The sequence below is a fragment of the Thamnophis elegans genome, chromosome 8, assembly GCF_009769535.1.
Source record: "Thamnophis elegans isolate rThaEle1 chromosome 8, rThaEle1.pri, whole genome shotgun sequence".
Taxonomy (NCBI): domain Eukaryota; kingdom Metazoa; phylum Chordata; class Lepidosauria; order Squamata; family Colubridae; genus Thamnophis; species Thamnophis elegans.
The window spans coordinates 61280477-61305115 of NC_045548.1; the positions used below are offsets into that span (position 1 = coordinate 61280477).

Sequence of the window (24639 nt, forward strand, 5' to 3'; positions counted from 1 at the left end):
AAGTAATGCCGGAATAAAACATAACTATCTTAATTAAACCAGACTTGAAGTGTTGTGATTAAAGAATAATTCTAGCACTGAGAGCAATAATTACTCAACCTATAACAATTCATGTTTCCAAGTAATGTAATAATTTGTCAGGGATGTGTCTGGTGAATTGACAGGGATAGTGGTGAAAGTATCTACAAAGATGGAAAATAGATTCTATTCTTCTTCTCTGTCTCAGGCTATTAATGGATCATGGAGATATCTCAAAAGTTCAAGAGAAGGCTTTGTACAAAGAGGAATTAGATTTCTCTCCAACTTTCTAGGTGGCGAGGTTGCGCAGTGGTTAGAGTGCAGCACTGCAGGCTACTTCAGCTGACTGCAGTTCTGCAGTTCGGCTGTTCAAATCTCACCGGCTCAAGGTTGACTCAGCCTTCCATCCTTCCGAGGTGGGTAAAATGAGGACCCGATTGTTGGGGCAATATGCTGACTCTGTAAACCACTTGAGAGGGCTGAAAGCCCTATGAAGCGGTATATAAGTCTAACTGCTATTGCTATTGCTATTCTAAGTTGTCATTGACAGATATAAGAAGGCAGAGTTGTTAGGTAAACAGATGTCAAAGTAACGGGGAAAAACTGGGATTGGGAATGAAATGAAAGGAACTGGATACATTTTACAATTTATCGACAAAAAATAGGCAAACTAATATAGAAAGATATATCCTCTATTCTGGAGAGTGAATAATAGTTAAACTTTTTGAATTCAATGTAAGCTATAGTTCATCAAATTAAAATGAGTATGTACTTCTGACTTATGAAATTTGAAAGAATATTCCAAAATAGCAATATATCATAGATCCACCCAACCGACAACAATGCAAACAGAAACTTGGGGTGTTTTTTTTTTTTTCTTTAAAAAAATGTCATTTTATTTAGTCCAATGTGTCTGAGAAGTAAATATAATATGGAACTGTTCTTGGGCACTTCTCCAATATCAGAGGTATATGAATGGAGAATTGAGCAGCCATGCTAAAAAGATTTTATGGATATTTGAGGCTTATGCTAAAGCCCTTAAGAAACCTTGAAAAAGATTTTTTTTTCCTTATTATGTTGCAGGGGGAACAGGTGTACAAAGCAGAATTGGGAAGAAAGTGATCTGATTCCTTTGGGTGTAGAAAATAATTGGGAAAATAAGAGATGACTATTAAATATAACATTATTCACACATGTTTTGGTTTAGAAATAAGGGGACTAAAATTGCACATAACTCTTGGTTTTTTTTTGTGCACATTTGGTCCTTCATCATAAATAAATACGAAAAGAAAGTAACTAAAAAGCAATAATGAAAACTTATAGCATAAACTGGACTAACAACAACAACAGACAGATAGACAGACAGACATCTGCTCACAACACCCCGACATCACTATTGTGGAAAAGAAAAAAGTCTGGTTCATTGATATTGCAATACCAGGTCATGCACAAATTGAAAAGAAACAACTAGGAAAATATGAAATACTGTAATCTGCAAATTGAAGTTGAGTGATGGTGGAGGAAGAAATTAATGGTTGTATCAAAAGTAATAGGATCTCTTGGAGCAATACCTAAAGGGTTGCCTACATACATACAAGTTATGAACTTACCAGACATGAATATTCTAACTTTGCCAAAAAAAAAAAATCTTACCCAGCGCTACCTTTATATACAGACATTACTTTAACAACTCTTAGATCTTTGGTTAGGAATTGAACTGTTAAAAATTTTCAACTCACAGACTGTGAATCAAGTTGAAGACTTTATTATTATTAATCATCACACAACAACCAGATGTTCACACTGGGTTTGGCAATAGTTCACTGTAACATTTGCAAGTAATACCATTTGTCTGTAAACAAAACCTGGTTGGACTGCTAAATAGACAAAATAATAGAAAATGAAGATGCTGAATTGCCCTGGGACTTTAGAATTCTAACAGACAAATACTACCATAAGACCCGAGATTTAACAATTGTCAATAAGATATAAGGGAAAAAAATCTGGAGAATGGATATGGCAGTACTGGAAGATAACAGAATAGAATAGAAAATATTGGAGAAAAGCCCAGAATACAAACACTTGCAAATAAAAATAAAACAACTGGCAAAAGAAAACAAAGATAGTACCAATGATAATATGCACTTTGGGAACAATTCCCAAAGTAAACCTGGACCACCATTTGAACACCATTGGCATTGACAAAATCACTTTCAATCAATTGCAAAAGGCAGCTTTATTTGGAGCAATTTACATCCCATGGCAATACCTTTAATATTACAAAGGAACATCTGCCTATCCTGGGTCCTTGGGAAGGATCAGATAGGTAGTTAAAAATACCAAATCCAACCTTAATCTCAGGCTGGCTGGCTGACCAAACATATAATAATGGTCATGCATCTCTATTTTTACACAAATTTCACCACACAGATAATTGAGAGGCATTCTGCAAGAGCCTTTTTTTCTTTAGCAAGGAATTGCACCTTTCTCATTGTTGCACTGAAAGTCAGGAATGCTCTCCCCATAAATCTTTGTCATCTACTGCTAGGAGCATATTTTTAGTTGCTCGCTCAAATTTATGCTCTAGTCTACTTCTTCGTGGTATTCAGTGTAACTTCCAACAATAAAATTGCAGAGTAAATGTAGAGTTTCAAGGCCTTAAAAGAACCATAAAGCCTTAAAATATGTTTATTACAATTCTAACCCTGTTTGAAACCCAATTTACATGCCAATGAAAAGTGGTTTCCATTTTCAATATATTTAATTTATTCCTTTTAGTGAATGGTTCTTTCCATCTGCGGGCATTTAAAGATTGGACAGCTTTATTTGCTGGTGTTTTATTGTGTCTTTAATTTATCCATTTTTTCATAGTGCTTATTGGTATCCTGAGTATTTTTCTAACATATAAGGTTTAAACTCAATTTATCTTGAAAATAAGTTGATGTCTTAGCCCTAAAAAGTAAACCAGATTAAGAACCAACTCTACAGGAAGACTCAGATTATACTTTACTGAGATATGCTGCATTAACAAAATCTTGCAATTCTCCCTATTATACCCCCAAAAGTCAGAAAAATACAGCCTTACTAATATCAATTCCTTTCCAAGACTTAAGACTGCTTTGCCCTTTTGATTGCATAACAATTTCTGAATATTTACTTTAAAGCTATTTATATTACTTTCTACATGATGAGTCAGATTATAGATATATTTAATTGGTGTATCTTTTAATAGGCAGGAATTAATAAACAGTATGGGGGTTAGACGTGCATTTAAATTTAGAAATCAATGTGGCACATATCTGATAAAATTTCTATCTTAGTAATAAATTCATTTCTGAAAAGTGTATATTTGTAAGCATCTGGTCCAAAGTACAAAAGAAGCAACAACAAACAGACAAAACTCAAATCACATTGTCACAACGCATATGACTTTGATTCTCATCCTCAGGTTGGATGGAAATACAGAATGATTTTTACATTGCAAGTTCATCATTTAATACTCCTTTCCCAATACGGACAGTTATGAAAATGTTTATGAAGCCACAAATTTATGGAATACAAGCATATATTAATGTTAATGACAATTAATTTGATACAATTAATACAATTTGAACCATTTTCATTTTAAGGGAATAAGAGTACACTTTTAGTGTGTGTGTGTGTGTGTGTGTGTGTGTGGTGTGTGTGTGTGTGTGTATGTATGCTGGTCTTGTTGTATTCGGGTCTTTTCCCATGTAAGATTGAGATTGTCTTAGCAATGTTTCAGCGAGATCCACTCGCCATCTTAAGGCTGGTGTTTTCTTTTGTGTCATGTAGAAAGGCTTGGGGCCAACCTCACTTTGGGAGACAAGATGTTCCAGAGATGATCTTTGGACCATCCAGAATTGGGGTCAAAAGAGTTGCCTCAAATTGTCAGATGGGCAGTAAATAAAATTAGTAATGAAGAAATAAATAACATGATCAACCTCAAATCAGACTTGGTCTCAAAGGATTATAGCAATAGCATTTAGACTTACATTCCACTTCACAGTGCTTTACAGCCATCTCTAAGTGGTTTACAGAGCAGCATATTGTCCCCAACCATTTGGGTGCTCATTTACCCACCTAGGAAGGATGGAAGGCTGAATCAACCTTGAGCCTGGTGAGATTCGATCTGCCAAATTGCAGTCATCCGGCAGTCAGCAGAAGTAGCCTGCAGTACTGCACTCTAACCACTGTGCCATCGTGGCTCATGATCCAACTCAAGGTCACAGGTTTGTCATGCATTCTACAAACCCCAAAATATATTCTACTCAGTTCAAATCCATATATTACTCCTAATATTCCTTCAGTTCATCATTCTACTTATAGATAAATTGTGTCAGTCTCCCATGTAAATCAGATAGGAAACAAAATGAACTGCATTAAATCTACTTTATTGTAAAGCTATATTAACAGAATCTTGCAATCCAGAAAGTACAAAACTTTCTGCCACAATTTTTAACTGCTGGGATCTTAACATTGATTTCCATTTTTTTTTCTCTGACCATTAAGCAGGACAAGAAACAATGAATGGAAACTAATCAAGGAGAGAAGCAACATGGAATTAAGGAGAAACTTCCTAAGGGTGAGACCAATTAAGCAGTGGAACAGTTTGCCATCAGAAGTTGTGGGTGCTTCATCATTATAGGCTTTGAAGAAAAGACTGGACAGCCACTTGTCTAATGGCTTGAGCAGGGAGTTGGACTAAAAGACCTCAAAGGTCCCTTCAAGCTCTATTTTGATTGGAAACTTCTCCAATTATTTCTTAGACAGTTCTTCCTCTCATTCCCCAAGATCACGTCTACATTCCACCACATCTAAGATGTTTTTTTTTTCCTTAGATGTGAAATGGGGCTGAACAACTCATAGACTGCAGGGGTACATTCCCCATTTTGTTTTCTTTAATATCTTAGCTCTTTCAAGGAGCTACCACCCAAATGTGAAGGGATATTGGTGACATGGGTTCTTTCCAAATTTCAATGTTGAAGTTGCATTTTTTTAATTAAAAAAACCTTGGAACAATATCCCAGTTTTATTGCATCTGGAGAAAAATATCACTTGCCACTGCCATAGTTATGAATTCTGCAGCCTTTCACGTCCCACAAAAGCACAAACACACACATGCAGACAATGATGGCTAATTACCCCTATTGCCTTGCCACTGTGTTCACCCATATTTAAATAATATACCATTTAGATCACAGTTGTGAGCATGTTCATTTTTTTTTTTACATACTGGTGAAATTGGAAGTTACAAGCTGTTCATGATTTTGTCAATAATGTAATGTAGTCAATAAAGAATTGATTTTCCATGATTCAGCCATGTTGGGCTATGTCATGATACCACAAGAAAGAATGGGTTTGTGAGAAAGGAGATCAAGGAAAATTAGGATAAAGAATAGAAATAGCACAACCAACATAATCAGAGGCACAATTTTAAAAGCAACAACTTAGACCTTCAGATAAATGGGGAAAAAATTCCCCCATTTATTCCTGTTGCAATAATAGCAGAACTTGAAAAGAATTGGACCAATTTTAAAATGCTTCACAGACATAATTTACCGAGGTAGCCTATCTTTTTAAAAAACGATTGCTTCCTTTCCATTAGCATCTAGTATTGAAGCCATATAATGATTTCTGATATTAAAAGTATATTAAAATGTATAATATATGTCAGTAGAAGCAGATCAGTCAATCTATTAGTAGTAAGACCAGATCAATAAGAAAGAAATAGACTATTTTGCTTGCCATCCTATCTTTGAACTAACCTATGGTACCATAAACAAATTTGTACATAGGGGAAACAATTAATCCATTTTATTTATTTCATAAAATTGTACCACAATTTCAGAAGTAACATTAAGTCTCGGTTTATTGAAACAAGTTAGAGGCAAATTCAATCCTGCAGCAAAACTGTGTAACATATTTGACCAATGCTTTATTATAATTGATATATTTCTTACCTTGCACATTGATGCATTTGGGTAAGTCAAACTATAAGCTAGAAACTGCAAACTAACAAATGCCTTCCATAGTACAGTAATTGACATGCTCTATGTCAGTAGTAGTCAACCTGGTCCCTACCGCCCACTAGTGGGCGTTCCAGCTTTCATGGTGGGCGGTAGGGGTTTGCTGTAACTCTGCTTTATACATTTTATAAAGTAAAGTTGCTTCCCTACTTTATAAATCACCATTACTGTGGAACTGGTGGGGGGTTAGATAATTTTACTACTAACAGAGATACCAAAGTGGGCGGTAGGTTTAAAAAGGTTGACTACCTCTGCTCTATGATTTCAAACTATCCTTATTGGTTGACCAATCTTATATTCCAATATTAAACTTAAGCCACAAAGATGCAAACAGTATTCCTATTTTTTCTTTTTAATACATGGAATTGTACCTATTTTCATTTCACAATTATGAGAATATAAAGGTGTTCTTCTTAGACATGATGTCTCCCAGCACAATTACCTAGTCATAAAACAGCTATTTTGAACTGTCTGGCAAAGAGGCCTGCATTTTCCATTACATTCTAATTGGATCTATTTTTATTTTACTAGTGATTGTAAGCTGTTCATTTTTTAAATGCCACCCTATTTATTTTAATTGTTACTGCAGTTTGAGTTTCCATTAAGAGCAACTATTAAAATTTCTGTAATGAATAAGTAATAAGTTGAAACAAATATATTTTACATTAATTTACTTAGCTACAAGCTAAATAAGATATTAGTTCCTGTTTTCAATTAGGGCATCTTACAGCTTTAAATAACATGTTACAATATTGTACAAATACACACACACATATACACTTGTGTGTGCACACATGTGTATGTAATGTGTGCGGGCACACACATATGTGTGTCTGTGTAATCTTTGATCACATTGAACCTTTTTTTTTTTGTTCAGATTTCAGTATTTTACGAAAGTTATTTCATATGCTAAATTTGGATTGCATGATGCAAAAAAATAATTAGAATAAAGAACATTACCGTTTTGAACAACTTTTTCATTTTAAAACCTCTTATTGATTACCTGTCCTTTGCTTACTTCAGTATGCAATGATTAATGCTATAGTTGTAAACTTCCACAGGACAATTTGTTACTTTTGAATTATTGTTACTATTAAAGGTAAAACTAAAGGTTCCCCGGCACATATGCGCTAGTCGTTCCCGACTCTAGGGGCAGTGCTCATCTCTCTTTCAAAGCTAAAGAGCCAGCGCTGTCCAAAAACGTCTCCATGGTCATGTGGCCAGCATGAATAAGGTACATGGAATGCTGTTACCTTCCCACCAAAGGTATTGCTATTCCTATTTTTTCGACTTGCATTTTTCTGTGCTTTCGAACTGCTAGTTTGGCAGAAGCTGGGACAAGTAACGGGAGCTCACTCCGTTACGCGGTACTGGGGATTCGAACTGCCGAACTGTCGACCTTTCTGATCAAGAAGCTCAGCATCTTAGCCACTGAGCAACCACGTCCCTTGATTATTACTATTATGTATTATATAACAACAACAACAATAATAAAATTATTCTGCTGATGCTTATACCTAACTGTACCATGTTATGTGGGAGGAGGCCATTATTTAATGAAAATGGGAGTGAGAATCACTTGAAAAACGAACCATGCAGAAAGTGAATTGATTCTCATGGTTGGAAAGAAAAATAAAGGAAACAGGTAATAGACGCCATACAAATAGAAATGTTTCAGTTGCTCTTGAACTACGAGACGGGCCATATAATTTATATGTCTATATTTCCTATTCATGACCAAGATGCATATAATCTGCATTTGGCTATCTTAGCCTTCAATCCTTCTGAGGTCACTAAAATGAGGACTAGGTTTGTTGGGACAGTATGCAAATGGCATTTACATAGTAAACTGCTGTACAGGTGGTCCTTGACTTACAATAGTTCATTTAGTAACCATTCAATGGGACTGAAAATATGATTTATGGGTATTTTTTTCATAGTTATGACCTTTGCCGTATCCCCGTGATCAAAATGCAGATGCTTGGTTCAAAGTTATGACCTTTGTTGTGTCCCAGGGTCATGTGAAGCCTTTTTGCAAACTTCTGACAAGCAAAGTCAATGGCGAAGCCAGATTCATTAAGAACCAGGTTATTAACTTATTCGCTGCATTGATTCACTTAACAATTGTGTCAAGAAAAGTTGTAAAATGGGGCAAAACTCACTTAACAAAGGTCTCACTTAACAACTGAAATTTGGGGCTCAATTGTGGACATAAGGCGAGGACTACCTGTAAAGCACTTATGGGTGCGGAGTATAAGTCTAAATGTTGTTGCTAAATGTTATTAATCTTAGTTTGCTCAAGGCACAAGAATGCCACGCTTTCTGAATTCTGGGGCTAAACATGGTGAATCAGTCATTTCTAAGAAAAAAGCCTTGCATATCCTACACAAATTGTAACAGTGATCTTCTCTCCACCCATTTACTTCCCAACTGACCCTCTCCTGCCCTCATTAACGGAATCAGGAAATATATATATGTAAATATATAAATCTATAGTGTCAGTCGGCACCCCCTATTCTGATGACTAATGGACACAAGTAAAAGAACGTCCAATACCTCTATGTGTAACAACTGCAAGCGATTTAGTTCTTTCTATCTGCTCAGCATTTCTTGGCCGTCTTCTTGTAATTTGCGCATTTGCTGATTGAAGGGAGGGCGAGTCCTTGAAAGTGGTGAGCTCCAGATCTGAGTTTCTGAGATTGACGGCTTGCCCTCGCTGCTCTTCGGAAACTCTATGGCTGGTGATAGTAGTAAGACTGGATACAGTAACATCAGCAGATGTGCTAGCAAAGGTATTATCACCACCGGTAGCCGCAATATGTTCCTCTAACTCACCAGTGAAGTCATTTGGGTCAAAGTGGAAAAGAACCTGTGGGATACATATAGCACTAGATGCTAACTTTTTTTCTTTGGAATGGTGTATATATTGTTTTCTTTTTTTTTAATTTCTCTTGATCAAGTTAATCAAATAAAATTGCCCTGTCTTTACAACATTTACCATAACTTAGCAACTCTGTGGCTGTCATTTAAAATAAATCTGCCAAACTTGGAGAACATATGTGCAACATATCACAAACATCATGTACCTACGATCATAGCATTCAAGGGTAAGCCAGGTGGAAAGGGTCAAGAATACACAATGCATAACTGAGTAACAGTATTAGAAGGTTGGAAATAAGTTGATTTCTTTCTTTTCTTTCTTTCTTTCTTTCTTTCTTTCTTTCTTTCGTTTCTTTCTTTCTTTCTTTCTTTCTTCTTTTTTTTTTCTTCTTTCTTTCTTTCTTTTTTCTTTCTTCTCTTTTCTTTCTTTCTTTTCTTTCTTTTCTTTTTCTTTTTTTCCTTCCTTTCTTTCTTTTCTACTGTCTCTATGAGACTATCTGAGGATGGCATGTTTTACTGAAAACGTGCAATAGACAGGGAAAAAAAAGCCATGTGCATGTAGGGACCAGAAATGACTTCACCATAGTGGCAGCATTTCAATAATCATTTAAACTATTACACCTGGGATCTCTGAATGGTGCCAATGGTTAAATGCTGGATTAGAAGTGGGGAGAGCTACTACGTCCATCCTCAATTACAAAGCTCTGTAGTTGACTTCAGGCCAGTCTTACTTGCTAAGGTTTCGGATAGTTGTGGGGAAAAGTGGAGAATACAGATAAAGTAAATAAAGAATAAAAATAAAGTCTTTGAATTGAGCTCATACCCTGGTACATCATATTCACGAAATAACCGTACATGTCCATGACAATAATATAGAAGTAGTTTTATACTAGTATCTCTCAAAAGATGTTTTCTGAGTACCTACTAAATCCCATGCCTAGTTTAGTTCTCATGTTGCTTAACTTTTCCAAGAATATATATGGTCAGTAAAGTGGTACCACCTGTCATCAAACATCTACCAGGTAGTACTTTAGCAGAATGTTCTTACATCCCAAATATGTGATAGTTTTCATTCTGACAAAGGATATCTAAAAACTAGAGGGGGGGGAATCTTCTTGAAATTACATAGAGTTCATAAGGCATTAAGAATGTGTCATTGATCTTTTCACCATCAGCTGTGCATGCCTAGAAGTTGTACAAGGCAATCAGAGGGCTGCTATACGTGTACAAATTTTAAAGCTTGTATGTGAGAGAAGAGGAACACAGACTCTTAATTGAAATGTTTCTTCCATGGGGGGAAAGCTATTTGCTTGTTTTAAGCTATTGGTTTTACCGGAGTTCACCTCTGCTTTCAAAACTATTAGGTAGGAAAAGTAAAAGGGGGCACTTAAATCAAATGACATTATGTGTATAATATGTATTTAGACAAGGAATAGATCTAAGAAATATCCAGCCCCTTCTTACAATATTTGCACAATGAAAGTATGAAAGGGAATCTTAAGCTTCAGAAGCTATCAGCAGGAATCTCTATCAGTATTCTGGCATCACCTTCAGCAGTCATCTTCAACTAAATTAACTTACTATTAACATCACTCACTTGTGAAAATAGAATTTTAGGAAATGCAATAGGTTCGGGGGGGGAAGGTGAACCCTTAAAAGAAAATAGAAATCTTTCTGAAAGTATCTAAGATATTAATCATGTCATACAGATTTTAGTCTGCTAATATTGAGAAAATCTATATGTTATTATTTGAAAGAAGTCTAAGCGCTCTTCTTCTATCACTTTCTTTATCAAAATTATGATAATATTCATACATTTCAGTATTGAAAATGTAGATGGAATATCCATCTATGTGTCCGCCCATTCATCATCTCTCATCTCTTATCTATCAATCTTCTGCTTTAAAACAAGAGTTTCCTTTATTGTATTGTTAGCCAATCTAAATCTACTCTCTATTTTTTTTAAAAAAATAAATGTTTGGAGGAGAAAAATTCACCCTTTTTTCCAATAAACACAATATGTAGGCATTGGTGACACTAGCCTTGTTAGCTTTCATTCTGTCTTGAAATACTGAATGTGTGGTTGATTCCTACACTTTGATTTTACATTCTTTGTATTTTTGCCTGCCTGATTTGAAACTATAGACACGCATGACAGAGGGATGTCAAAACATCAATATACACAAATGGAAAATGGCATTGCGATATTGATCCCCATCTTGGGACTTCATGTCATTGCTGATATTTGGGATAGAGATGAGAAAATAAATACATTTCTATACCCCAAATATAGTAGCATTCCATGAAATCTGATATTCCAAGATTGCTGGTTACTATATTTCTATATTTTCCCTTCCTTTCCCTCCCTTCCCTTCCCTTCCCTTCCCTTCCTTTCCCTTCCTTTCCTTTCCTCCATAAATAACATTTTAGGATGTATTCAGATTTATAACAAATCACACACGAACTTTTGCAATTTCCTTCATGCTCAAATGGCAAACTCTGATATTTTATCAACAAAATGCTTACAGAAATGTTTCACATGATATAAATATCCAGCAGGAATCCAATTTCCCTTTAGCCTTATACTTTAGCCTTATTCCAATAACTACCAAGCCTAAAAAGTTCTCTTTCTCTGCTACACTTCAAATATTCTGAATGGAATAAAACAAACTTTTTTAAAAAAATATTATTAAATTACTACTACTACTACTACTACTACTACTACTACTACTACTACTACATTACTATTACTATTCGCTACAGATAAAACAATATACAAAAACTGATCTCCCTGATGATAGTTCAATAATGTAACATATATAAAGTAATACATCTACTTTAATTTTCCATTGTGTCATAAAATGTAAAAATTAGACTTTTCTCATTAAAAAGATTCAGTTTATTCAAACCATTCTCTAAAAATATACTTTCAGCTTTGCAGCAAGTACACAACGTTCCACAAAAAGCTTTAAGTATAGCATTTCATAAACCATAATCAAATATCTCTTTGATCTGCATTTCCCAAGCTGAATGCATTGTCACTATAGGACTGCTAAAATGAGTAGATTGTCAATGATTTGGCAGGCACAATATATAGTTGCATTATTCTTGCTCAACGAGTCCCCCCCCCCCCCCCCCGGGACTATGTAATGCTTATTCAGGCTGACAACAGTTTAACAGGAGAAGACCTTTTATTTTAGCTCTTACATGACCTTCTTAATGGTAGATACTTCAGATTGTAAAAGTTCATGGTTTCAATCAGTTCATATGCTGCATGACAACAGAATTTTGGAAAGAGAAGAGAGGAAAGGGAAACACCAGAAATGAGATGCATAACATGATGACAAATTAAAGTAGTAATAAAAAGGGTGGTAGAACATTTTTTTTAAAAATCACACACTAATAAAACAAGAGAAGTCACAGTTCCATCAAAACTCTATCATAATAATAGAGAAACTCATCTTCCCTTAAGCTCGCAAAGTAGAAAGGTAAAATGTTACAGGATTTTACAATATTCACACACTTTCCCCCTCTCTCTCTCACACACACACACACACACAACACACACCCTTGGAAGGAAGGGGAAATTTTAAGAGTCATTGTGCAGATTCTAGCATCTCTTTCATTCACAAAGCAATGCTACCTGAACAATGTCAGAGTGATGTATAATTACTCAAACTACAATTCCAACTGACTATTCCATTCAGAAACTGGATTCTGATTTAACAACTGTGCTACTGAAGCCCTTGTAAATGTCACAAAAGCACTTTGCGTGTTCTAGCCAGAAAAATCAGATTGTTGAAGACCTGCTTTCATGACCTAAGTAGTAAAATTATCCCTTCTGTTTGGCTATGTTCATAAAAATATGTGATGGGCACATGAAAGGTACTATTTTTGTCTATTAAAAATAACATTGATATTTGAGTGTCCCTTGGTGGAAGGAAGGAAGGAAGGAAGGAAGGAAGGAAGGAAGGAAGGAAAGAAGGATGGATGGATGGAAAGAAGGAAGGAAGGAATATAAAGGATTTCTTTCTATTATAAAGAATTAAGGTCTTGAACAGGTTTTAGTCTTATTGTCCACTTTTTGTATCTAGTATGTATTCATAATGTATCAGTTGTGGATGCATTATGCATTAAATCTGAAATAGAGGGAATGTTCCAACAACTTCATGAAAAAGGCCAAAACAGCGGAGGATAGGAAAATATACTCTCTTTAAAAAATGTACTGAAGAACTAAGTACTCTACTGTAAGTATGTACATAAAATATAACCCTCATCCAGAGACAAAGCATTAAATATGCAGTGTGTACATGTTGAGGACTGAGGAAAAATTTATCTGTAAATATTTCAATATATTGAACATGTTTACTTAATACATACAGAGTTGAACATTTTAATGGTTACACAACTGAGAACATGTTCAACCAGAACATGACTGTGAAAATACAAGAAGCTAAGGAACAATTCAATGCAACAATTGCAAAGGGATGTTATGCAATACAATAAAGAGGAATATTTAATGAATCAATGAGGATGCAAGAATTGTGTCCCTGATGAAAAATGAGTCAGGATAAGAATGTGGCTGATCACCAGTGACTTTGAGAGATATTTCCTACTCCCTACTTAATTTTATCAATTAGTGTTTCCCTCAATTCTTGAAATAGAACAATATTATACAGGTTGTAAATTAGGATGCAAAATAAGATGTGAAATTTGAGTATCTAGGGCATGTTTTTATTACTTTGTCTCTTAGATGTTTAATTTAAACCATTGAGATTCCATGTCTATGCTATTTGCCTAAATTTATTCTTCATTTAAATAGCTACTGTGGAATTACCAGAGATTTTAGGACCATCACATTGTTCTCTTAGGACCACTGATTCTTACAGCGTGAATGCTGGCAGGCATCCTACAACTAGAGCCTTTATCTTTATCATCTTTGTCCTTATCATCCTCATCTTTATATCTATCTATCTATTATCTATCTATCTATCTATCTATCTATCTATCTATCTATCTATCTATCTATCTATCTTATCATCTATCTATCTATCTATCTATCTATCTATCTATCATCATCTTTGCATAAGCTTAAAAGAGCATAAATAGCAATTTTTACAATAGCTGACACTATCTTCATCACCATTACAGTCTTTGAATTCTCATACAAAGAATAAATGCCAAATCACAATATTTTCATCTTGTCTTGTACTTTGTGCCTTTCTGCCAATTTGTATCTAGATTCGTCTTCATTTGGAACAAACGGCAAAATTGTAAGAAATTTGTAATATGTTGCCAATTGCTATTTCAGACCATGAAACTCATCACAAAATGTTCTTGTCCTCCATTCCTTTATGCAATTTCTTGCCTTTTTGAAACCACTCTTCACCTAAACTTCTGCTATTCAAGGAACCGAAATAGGTTATGGGGATTTATGCATACTTACTGTGCACACCATATTTTCTCCCATATTTTTTATTGGTAGATGTTCTGCTATCATCATAGTATAAGAATAGTTTGATTTGGTTGTGTGTGAGAACAACACATAGGGCAAAAGTTGCCTCAGTTGTACTCTGTCAAATATCACAGAGGTTGAAAAAATGGCATAAATGTCAAGCCAGTTTCACATCAGTTCATCATTATTTGCTCCTTCTCCTTTGACATAGTATTTTCCTAATTTTTCCTATTTCTTGCTGTGTTTTTAAGGGAGAAAATCTTCATTTACTTCATTAACTGTTTCATCTTTCTATCCTGTTTATGTATTTGGAACTATTATTAATATTTAACATGACCAATAACTACCTAGATCAACATCATTTCTGGCATTGATACAAAATCATAGCTAAATGCTCTACGGGGCCTACTTAATATGTGCTTATAGTTCTAAATGCCATTATTCTAATGCATTCCTTATCTCACCGCCTGCTCGCCATGAGGTATATCTAGTTAATGATGCAATACATTTATTTATTTATACTTCATATTTCTTATCCTCCCGACTCTCTCAGAGATAAATATTTACAATACAATACAATAGCAGAGTTGGAAGGGACCTTGGAGGTCTTCTAGTCCAACCCCCTGCCTAGGCAGGAAACCCTATACCATTTCAGACAAATGGTTAAAGACTTCCGGTATTGGAGTATTCACAACTTCTGGATGCAAGTTGTTCCACTGATTAATTGTTCCAACTGTCAGGAAATTTCTCCTTAGTTCTTGCTTCTCTCCTTGATTAGTTTCCACCCATTGCTTCTTGTTCTACCCTCAGGTGCCTTGGAGAATAGTTTGATTCCCTGTTCTTTGTGGCAACCCTGAGATATTGGAACACTGCTATCATGTCTCCCCTAGTCCTTCTTTCTATTAAACTAGACTACCAGTTCCCACTTCTATTCCTTTCCCTTCCACATTTCTTACATTCAATATAGAGAAGACTAATTGGTAATATTAATTGGTCATATAACAAAGCAACACTTTATGCTACATTTTATGTGATGATATTTAATATTCCTTGTCAATATACATACTGAATTTAATGTTTAACATATATCTTCCTTATTTTTTTAAAAAAGAGGGGGGAAAGTATACATATGTAGTAATATATAGAAGCTGAAATACACCAAGTAAATGAGATGAAGAGTGTGAAATAGAGAGGTAAGGGAAGAAGAGAGGGATAGGAGAGAGGGGTGGGAGGGTGGAAGAGGAGGAGACAAGAAGGCGTGTAAAGGGGAGAGAGGAGAAGAGAGAGGAAGGGAAGTAAAGAAGAGAAGGATGACAGAGGGAAGAAAGGAGGGATAGGAGGAGAGAGGGAGAAGAAGGTGATGGCTAAGGTACAAATATTGTGTATGAAGAACAAAGAGCCAATAATTGCTTTCAGGAGTTGATGGCAAGATGAATTGATGTAAACATTTAATAATACAATATGATGTTAGCTATGGAGTAGTATACATGTGGTATATGTTATGATTTTTTAAAAAAAATATATATGAAAAAACAAAAACAAAGCAACACTATTATTGCTGCAGTATCTCCTGCATAATTCCAGACAGATGGCTATCCAGCCTCTGATTGACAACTTGCAGTGAAGGGAACATACCACACTATAACGTAATTGATTGATAGCTCTTCACATCAGAAAAGTTCTTCTAATATCTAATCTGAAGTTATTTCCATGCAGTTTCCATTGAGTGTGCCATTCTTCTGCATGATGTATCCCTAATAGGATATTCCATTCTTTTAGAAGGAAATCACTGAATGCCTATAAGTATCATTTTATTTGTTTTTGTTTCAATTCTATTTTTCCTGAGGTCTGTAACACCAAGTTAAAGCCCCAATGAAGGGTGATGTTCTCATCACACTACATTAGAGAGAATTGTGAAGGAGAGATGCATGAAGAAGAAAAAAAAACATCCATTATCACGCTCACAAGAATGTAGGAATGTGTATGTATGTATGTATGTATGTATGTATGTACATACATATATAATTCCTGTATGTTAGTAACAACATTTTTTTTTCAATCCTGAATCACTTTACATAGTACAGAATATTCTTCTGAGGTCTCCAGTGTTGTATGAGTTATTGTTGTATTTTGCTTGCATTTTGATGCATTTTGCATATTCCCAGATCTTGGCTATTTTCTTGCACGTTTCATTTTCAGACTACGTAATATTGTAGTGTAAGAGAGTGTGGGGTTTATATGTAATAGTGTGTCCTACATATTCCCAGTCTTGGTTGAAGTATGGTTTCTTCATTATTGGTCCCTTGATTGGGTTCTTGTTTCTTACTTTATTAAACAATGGTGTTGCTTCCTACTGCTCTGGATACCTTGTCTTTTAAATAGTTTAGAGGTGTAATAAAATTATATACTATTTTAATTATTCATCTTCTCCTAAGAATTCATTTTATTTATCTAAGGTTGATCTTTGAGGTAAATTAGTATTTAATGACTGCACTCCTTATTTCACCTGAAATTGCAAACAATTTCCTCCAGAAAGTTGCAAATGATGTATCTCCAGAAGTTGCATGTGTTCCATCACTTTATTTTTTTTTTAAAAAAGAGATTGGACAGCTGTTTATCTGCAATGGTATTGGTATAGGCAGTGACCTTTTTGTTGTCACGTGCCAAAAGCATGTACATGCTTGCCCAAAACCATAATGCAATGTGTGTGCAACACATACACCCTGCCCCATACTCCTACACATGCACACGTGACCCCCCCATGCTTCCCCTGCACACCGTGCATGTACATGTGACCCCCTGCGCCCCATTTGGGCCTAGAGGGCCTCCCTGAAGTCTCCCAGGGCCAAAAATAGCTTGCGGGTTGAGGGGGGTCATAATCCCCCATCCCTGCCACCCCCCTGCATATTCGTGCACATCTCCCACATGTGCCCCACCCACCTGTGCATGTGCAGCAGAGACCCAAAAATCAGGTGGCCGATGGGAGGCGCGTGCACATGCGCGGTGGAGATGAGCTGGGGTGACAGCTTCTGTGTCCTCAGAGAAGGCTCTGCATGCCACCTGTGGCACGCATGCCATAGGTTCACCATCAGAGCAGTGGTGGGTTTCAAATTTTTTTGGAACCTACTCTGTGGGTGTGGCCTCCTTTGTGGGAGTGGCTTGCCGGCCATGTGACCTGGTGGGAGTGGCTTGCTGCCCATGTGTTTTTCTTTCTTTTCTCTCTCTTTCTTTCTCTTTCTCTCTCCCTCTCTCTCCCTCTCTCTCTTTCCTTCATTTTGTCTCTCTGTCCCTTTTTTTTCTTTCATCCCTCTCTCACTCTTTTTCTTTCTTTTCTTTTTTTTTCTTTTCTTTCTCTTCTTCTTTCTTTCTTTCTTTCTTCCTTTCTTTCTCTTTCTTTCTCTCTCTGTGTCAGTCTGTCTGTCTCTCTGTGTGGGGGGGGCAGTGGTGGGTTTCAAAAATTTTTGGAACCTCTTCTGTAGGTGCGGTCTGCTTTCCGGGTCCACTGGTGGAACCTCTTCTAACCGGTTTGGTAGATTTGACGAACCGGTTCTACCGAATAGGTGCGAACTGGTAGGAACCCACCTCTGCATCAGAGGTTTAGGGTTTTCTACTTGACCAGGATTAGACTAAAAGAACTCCAAGGTCTCTTCCCATTCTGTATTCTAATTTAGAAAGGATGAAATTGTGTCCCCTGTCTGGTTGGTATGTGAAAAAAAATTTCATCTGGCATTTCTGGAGATCAGTGGTGATAAAAAAAACCTCCAAAGACCTTTTAAATCAGGAGTACTAAATAGGACGCAATTACAACTGGATAATGCTAGAAGCTTCTCCATGGAAATCCCTGATGCCAATTGAAAAACTCTGGGAATAAGGCTGCATAACAGAGCAGAGAAAGATGAAATATAATCTTGGTATGTGACTTTAATATTCATTGCAAACAAAAAAAGTCATACTGCCTGAAGTAATTGAAGCTTTTGGAGACTCGTTTCATAAAAAAGCAGAGCAAAGCAAGTCAAACCAAAATCCTAAGATGCAAATGGGAGCTGTATAATTACAATTGTGTTTAACAATTTGAGGTAGATGATAACTGACTTCAGGATTTGGTTGCTGGCTATAGCCGGTTTGAGAGGTGGCTCAGGAACTGCGTCAGTGGGGAGTTTCAATTTTTTTTAGAACCTCTTCTGTAGGTGTGGCCTGCTTTGTGGGAGTGGCTTGCCAGCCATGTGACCGAGTGGGAGTGGCTTACCAGCCATGTGACTGGGTGGGCATGGCCAACTTGTAAAATGTGGTGAAACTCACTTAACAACACTCTTGCTTAGCAACCAAAATGTTGGCTCAGAAACTCTGGCATTTGAAGCACAAAAGTCTTAAAGCTGTCAAGTTACAAGACCCTTGCACCCCTAACCCTTTAGAAAAAAGCCCCAAGGGTGTTTAAACTTGACAGCTTTAAGACCTGTGGACTTCAACTCCCAGAATAACTCCTCCAGTCATGTTGGCTCAGGAACTCTGGCATTGAAGTTGCAAGTCTTAAAGCTGTCAAGTTACAAGACCCTTGCATCCCTAATCCTTTAGAGAGGAAAAAATCCCAGGGGTGTTCAAACTTGACAGTTTTAAGACTTGTGGACTACAACTCCCAGAATTCCTCCTCCCGCTCTTCAACTTGATGATGTGCAGATGGGTGTGGGGAGGGAGCTGGAACCAGTTCTAAATGGCACTGTAGTTTTGTGGAACCTCTTCTATAGAAGAGGTTAGAACTGGCAGGAACCCACCGCTGAACTGCGCTTGGATTTCATGTTTCTTATACCCAGAAAATCAGGATATTTTCTATACATAATTGCTTCCCAAATAAAACTAGCAGTAAGGAGCCGATAACAAGATTGCCTCCTTTGCACATATAATTGGATTGGGTGTGAGTTTTATAGGTCACAACCTTGCAATATTATTTTATGCAGCAATGCAGTCCTTCTTCCTTCTTCTTGCAAAGGGTTCAAAAAGGCAACGGATGCTACAGTTCAATATTGCAAGGAAAATAGTTTGGTGCTAAAGTTCCAAAATGCCAAAGTCATTATTCTCCCCAAAAGTTAAAATTCATAGAGGCAGAACCCAACTGAAGATGTTCACACCTTCTAACACCTGACAGACATTTTTCACTTCAAAGGAACATGATTGTGATATGCTGTCTGAGATGATTGTGTGTGCTGGACAGCATTAAGATCTGCAAATGCAATTAAATGGTTCTATTTTATGAAAGGAAGCGAATTAATACCAGCTGCTTTGAAACAGTTTCAAGCTAAAATCTTAGACCAAGTACTGAATGGAACCTTGATGGGCCCTTATGCTCAGAATAATGTCCTTGAGGTACGGAATGAGTTTGTGTATGCAGAATACAGAAAATACCAGTTACTGGTTTGGAGTTCTTCAAAACGTTTTGATGAAGTGTGGATGTAGGTTTATGAACCCTTTCCAATCAACAATTGGATGGAACAAACTCATTTTTAATTTAAAAGTGCTGTTTATAGTTTAGCCTTTTTGGTTTTCTCACAGTCTATATTTATATTTTTAGGCAATAAATAGGAATACATGATTAACTTGAAATTTTAAGGATGACTGGCATACATTTATTTGTCACTAACCAATAACCCGGTGTTGCCCATGTATTTATTTATAGTGGGAAAATGTCCGGAACTAATGTAATTTCTAATGTTGGATTTTCCCCCTTACCAGAAGGAGCTCCCTAGTGGAGGACTGTGAAGCCATTACCATGGCAACTCCTCTGTGCTGCACAATAGAAGCCATTTTATGGCAGTACAGTAAAAGTCATTTAAGGCACAACAGGCTGCATCTTAACAAAACACACACCCCAAGGGGTTTTAGGGGTGTCTTACCCTCACAATATTTGTTTCCAGAGAGTAAGTCAGCTGTGTACCAAGTTTTGTTGAAATTGCTTGAGGCATTCCAGGATTATGTTGGAACATATACACACACATATAGTCACTGACTCAATTTTACCTTTTTTGCAGTTGTCGTTAGGCTACCACTACAATCATTAAGCAAATCGATTGTTTGCTATGGACTGGTTTTGCCTAAAACTGAAAGTAAGTACCAGTTTGGCAAAAATGTCATAAAACACAGTCATGTGACTATGGGACACTGGAATTGGCCATAAATGCAGGCCAGTTGTTAAGCATCGAAAACCCTAACCCTGACTGTAGGGGACTGGGTGGCAAGTGAAACTTCCAAACCCAACTACCCCTTGGAAATCTGTTGTAATTTTGAAAGTTTGCTAAGTGGGTACTTGTAAGTTGAGGACTACTTATAAAATATTTAAATTGCACTGTTTTAGGTGTGGGCATGCAAACAGAAACAAACTAACCAGCAAAATGACAAAAGTAAATGATAAAATACTTGTTCAAATTAATTCAAATTAGCTAAAACTGAAACCAAATGTACAAAAGAAGACCAAATTATCGTAACAATTGAACAACAGCTTGAACCACTGGATTTTCCAATAGGTGTTGTTGTTTTTATCAGCAAGTACACAAACTAATTATAGAAATAAATATAAATGTTGCCTGGTAATACTAGAAAGAATCTAAATACACTGAAGTTTGTGCTTAGGGGAAAAATATTGTAAAACAAATGCATCAGATTGCATCTCTGTATGAGGAGTTTGAGCCTCTTATTCTAAAAGTATAATCACTGGAAAGAAGAAATAAGTCAAGACACTGTATTGTCAAATCATATTTTGAACGGCTTTGGTAATGTCAGTATGCTTTCTTAGTCTAATGATGCTAGGAAGATATATTTTGCCAACAGAAACCAAAGAGAAAGCTTTTAATATTTCTTTATAATATTCTCTCTAGCTGGAGGCTAAACAGAAAGCAAAATAAAATCAGAAACCAAAATAATTGGTAAAAAAAGTTTTTTATTAGGAAAGTTAAAAAAAATATCCCAAATCTTTCCGAGCCTATGTTGCAGTTTACATTTGCTGGTAATTCTTAATTATGTCTAGTAAATGCATATGATTCTATACATTTTTGCTCAAAAAGTATATTTGCTAATCTTACTGAATCTTACTTTCTGGAAAATTTCCATAAGATTCAAACAATAATTTCTCTTTCTACCCAGCAGTAACAGGCCTGACAATAGATGCAAATCAACAGTTAGATGCTTCCTTTGTTCTCTTTTGGAGAATGAGATACAAGTTTTCTTGTAGAGGAATTGAAAGCACAAAAATTGGCATAACCTACATACCCGTCATTGTGGCACTATTGCAGGCTAACTATGCCCACGGCCAGGAGTTCAATCCTGGCCAGCTCAAAGTTGACTCTGCCTTCCATCCTTTGGAAGTCACTAATTACTGTAAACTGTCTTTGACTTATGTTCATTCATTTAATGACTGAAAAAAGCCATGGCCTGTCCCCACTTATGAATATCACAGAATGTCCAGGGTCACATGGTCAAATAGGCAATAGGTATGCATTTATGATATTTTCTGGGTCCCAGGGCCATTTGGTTGCCATTTCATAGATGATTTGAAAAAGCAAAATCAATGGGAAAGCTGGATTTGCTTAATGATTTGGTGGGGGGGGAAAGATTTTAAAACTGAGCATAATTTACTTAATGACCTTATCATTGAGCAAGAGAGGTTGTTAGTCGAGGACTACCTATACAGTAGCAGGAATCCATGCCTGCTACAGCACTGATATCTAGCTAAAGGGTGGCTGTCTTTTGGATCAGAACTTTTGGACTTCATTGCAGTGGTGGGATTCAAATAATTTAATAACTGGTTCTCTGCCCTAATGACCAGCTGGGTAGGCATGGCTCAATGGCCATGTGACTGGGTGGGCACAGTCAACTCAACGTCACTCACATCAATGGGTGCTTCACCTTACAATGTAATAAGGGTTAACTGGAGAGGCAGTTTCTGTAAGCAGGGCAGTAAAGATTAGGCTAGAAACAACACCAGAATGTTTCCTTCCTGCCTTCCTTACAGGATTAGCTCTGTAAAGTGGGAAAAAACAAAATGAGATTTCTTCCAACAACTGCTTAGAAAGTTAACAACCGGTTCTCCCCAATAGGTGTGAACTGGCTGAATCCCACCACTGCTTCATTACATCAGAAATCAAAAGATAAGAAGTACTGCAGAATCAGAGAAAGAATGGTTAACTAGGGGGATGGAAAATATGGATGTTCATGGAGAGTTTGAAAAGAATGTATTTGAACGTAAAAGTGACGGCAGAAAAATTGCAAGCACTTTGAGAGATTAAAAATGGCTAACCTTTTGCACTCTTCAGATCAGAAATAGATTTTTAACAAAATTCCTATAGTAAAAGCAAGATGTTTGAGGAAACCATAATCATGTAGGCTATTTCATAGTGTGACCCGTCAAAACCGCGCTCGACTAAGCCGCGTCCGATTAAACCGCGTCGCTGACGTCATCAACAGGGCGACAACAGCCAGCGCGGAGAAAGAAGGGCGCTTTAAATAGTGCTTTGAAAGCAAGCCGATTCAACTTAAGGTAAGGGTTAGGTTTAGGGTTAGCTTTAGGGCTAGGGTTAGGGTTAGGGTTAGGGTTAGGTTAAGGGTTAGGGTTAGGGTTAGGTTAAGGGTTTAGGGTTAGATTTAGGGTTAGGTTAAGGGTTAGGATTAGGTTTAGGGTTAGGTTAAGGGTTAGGTTTAGGGTTAGGTTTAGGGTTAGGGTTAGGTTTAGGATTAGGTTTAGTATTATATCTTCAGGAATGAGACAGAGGCTCGTGTCCGGTAACTCTGTAACCAATTTATTTTAACACAACTTGTAACAGTAACAGGTAACAACCAGGCAGGGTGCTGGTTTAACAATGTAGCAACAGAAGGATGATCTGTGTAGAGAGAGAGGCAGAGAAGGGCGGCAAAGGACCTTGCGGTGGCAAACATTTCTGGGCCACAAGCCGTAAGGAAGAACCCACATTTCCTCGCTTGAGACTGACCTTGACGGTTGTTAGCGATTAAAAAGCATTCAAACCGTTCAAGAAATGCCTCCCAGGTTTCACCTCCAACCCCAAAAGGGGCAAACATTGGCATTCCGGCCATAGCAGTTGGTTGGAGAAGTGGCAGTTGGTTCCTTTTTCTTCTGGTTACAGGTCCCCAGTCCTCGTCGCCAGTATTATATCTTCAGGAATGAGACAGAGGCTCGTGTCCGGTAACTCTGTAACCAATTTATTTTAACACAACTTGTAACAGTAACAGGTAACAACCAGGCAGGGTGCTGGTTTAACAATGTAGCAACAGAAGGATGATCTGTGTAGAGAGAGAGGCAGAGAAGCAGCTCCAGCTGGACTGGAGTGTTCGTCTGCTCTGGTGCTGAACAACTGACAGTTTGAACGAGTCTGCCTTTTATAGTTCCTCAGACTCGCCCGGCAACTGACAGGCGCGTCTGATTGGCTAAGACGCGCCTGGCTGCTGCCGAGCTGTCATTCGTAACAGCGAGGACTAACTTTTACTATACAACATTTAGGATTAGGTTTAGGATTAGGTTTAGGATTAGGTTTAGGATTAGGTTTAGGGGGGGTTAGGTTTAGGTTTAGGGGTTAATTTAGGTTTAAGGTTTACAGCGTGCTTCTGTCTCCGTGCTGTTGTCGCCCTGTTGATGACGTCAGCGACGCAGTTTAGTCGGGCGCGGTTTAGTCGAGCACGGTTTTGTGGTGGAACCATTTCATATGTCTATTTTAAGTTTCTGAGCTCTTAGCAAAAAGAAACAGGAGGAATACACGAAGCATAGGCAAATATAAAGTTAACAAATAGCTAGGAAGTATTTGAATTGACAGTATGATAAACAAGAGAAAGAGTGTGGTGGCCTAAAGGTAGAGCTCTTGCCTCACAATCAGGACGCTGTGAGTTCTGCCTCACAGGTAGAGGCAGATATTTCTCTCTCTCTGGGCAAAATGAGACTATATCTGCTGAACAAAACTCTGCATTGGCAACAGGAAGGGCATCTGGCCAACACTCAGCTCCATCCCAGAAAGGGATAATGGGGTCATTAAAAGGAGATGATGATAAACAGAGTAAGAGTTTAAGCCAGTGACATGTGGTGAGGTTTATGGCTGGTGAGGCACTGACGCAGGGGGTTCAAATTTTTTTAGACTTGTGGACTTCAACTCCCAGAATTCCACAGCCAGGCATGCTCAGTTCTGATTTAAAGTGACAGCATTTGTTTTTCTCCTTTGCGAAAAAGTTTTCCCTCATTCTTTTTCTTCT

At 37.0% G+C, this 24639-nt stretch overlaps 1 protein-coding gene across 1 annotated transcript in view; it reads right to left on the minus strand.

Moving 5' to 3' along the window:
• Positions 1 to 24639, minus strand: part of CSMD3 (CUB and Sushi multiple domains 3) — a 791530-nt gene that overhangs the window by 381252 nt on the left and 385639 nt on the right. Inside the window, 1 exon segment of the mRNA XM_032222292.1 lies at positions 8625 to 8908. Coding sequence (XP_032078183.1) covers positions 8625 to 8908 — 284 coding nt within the window.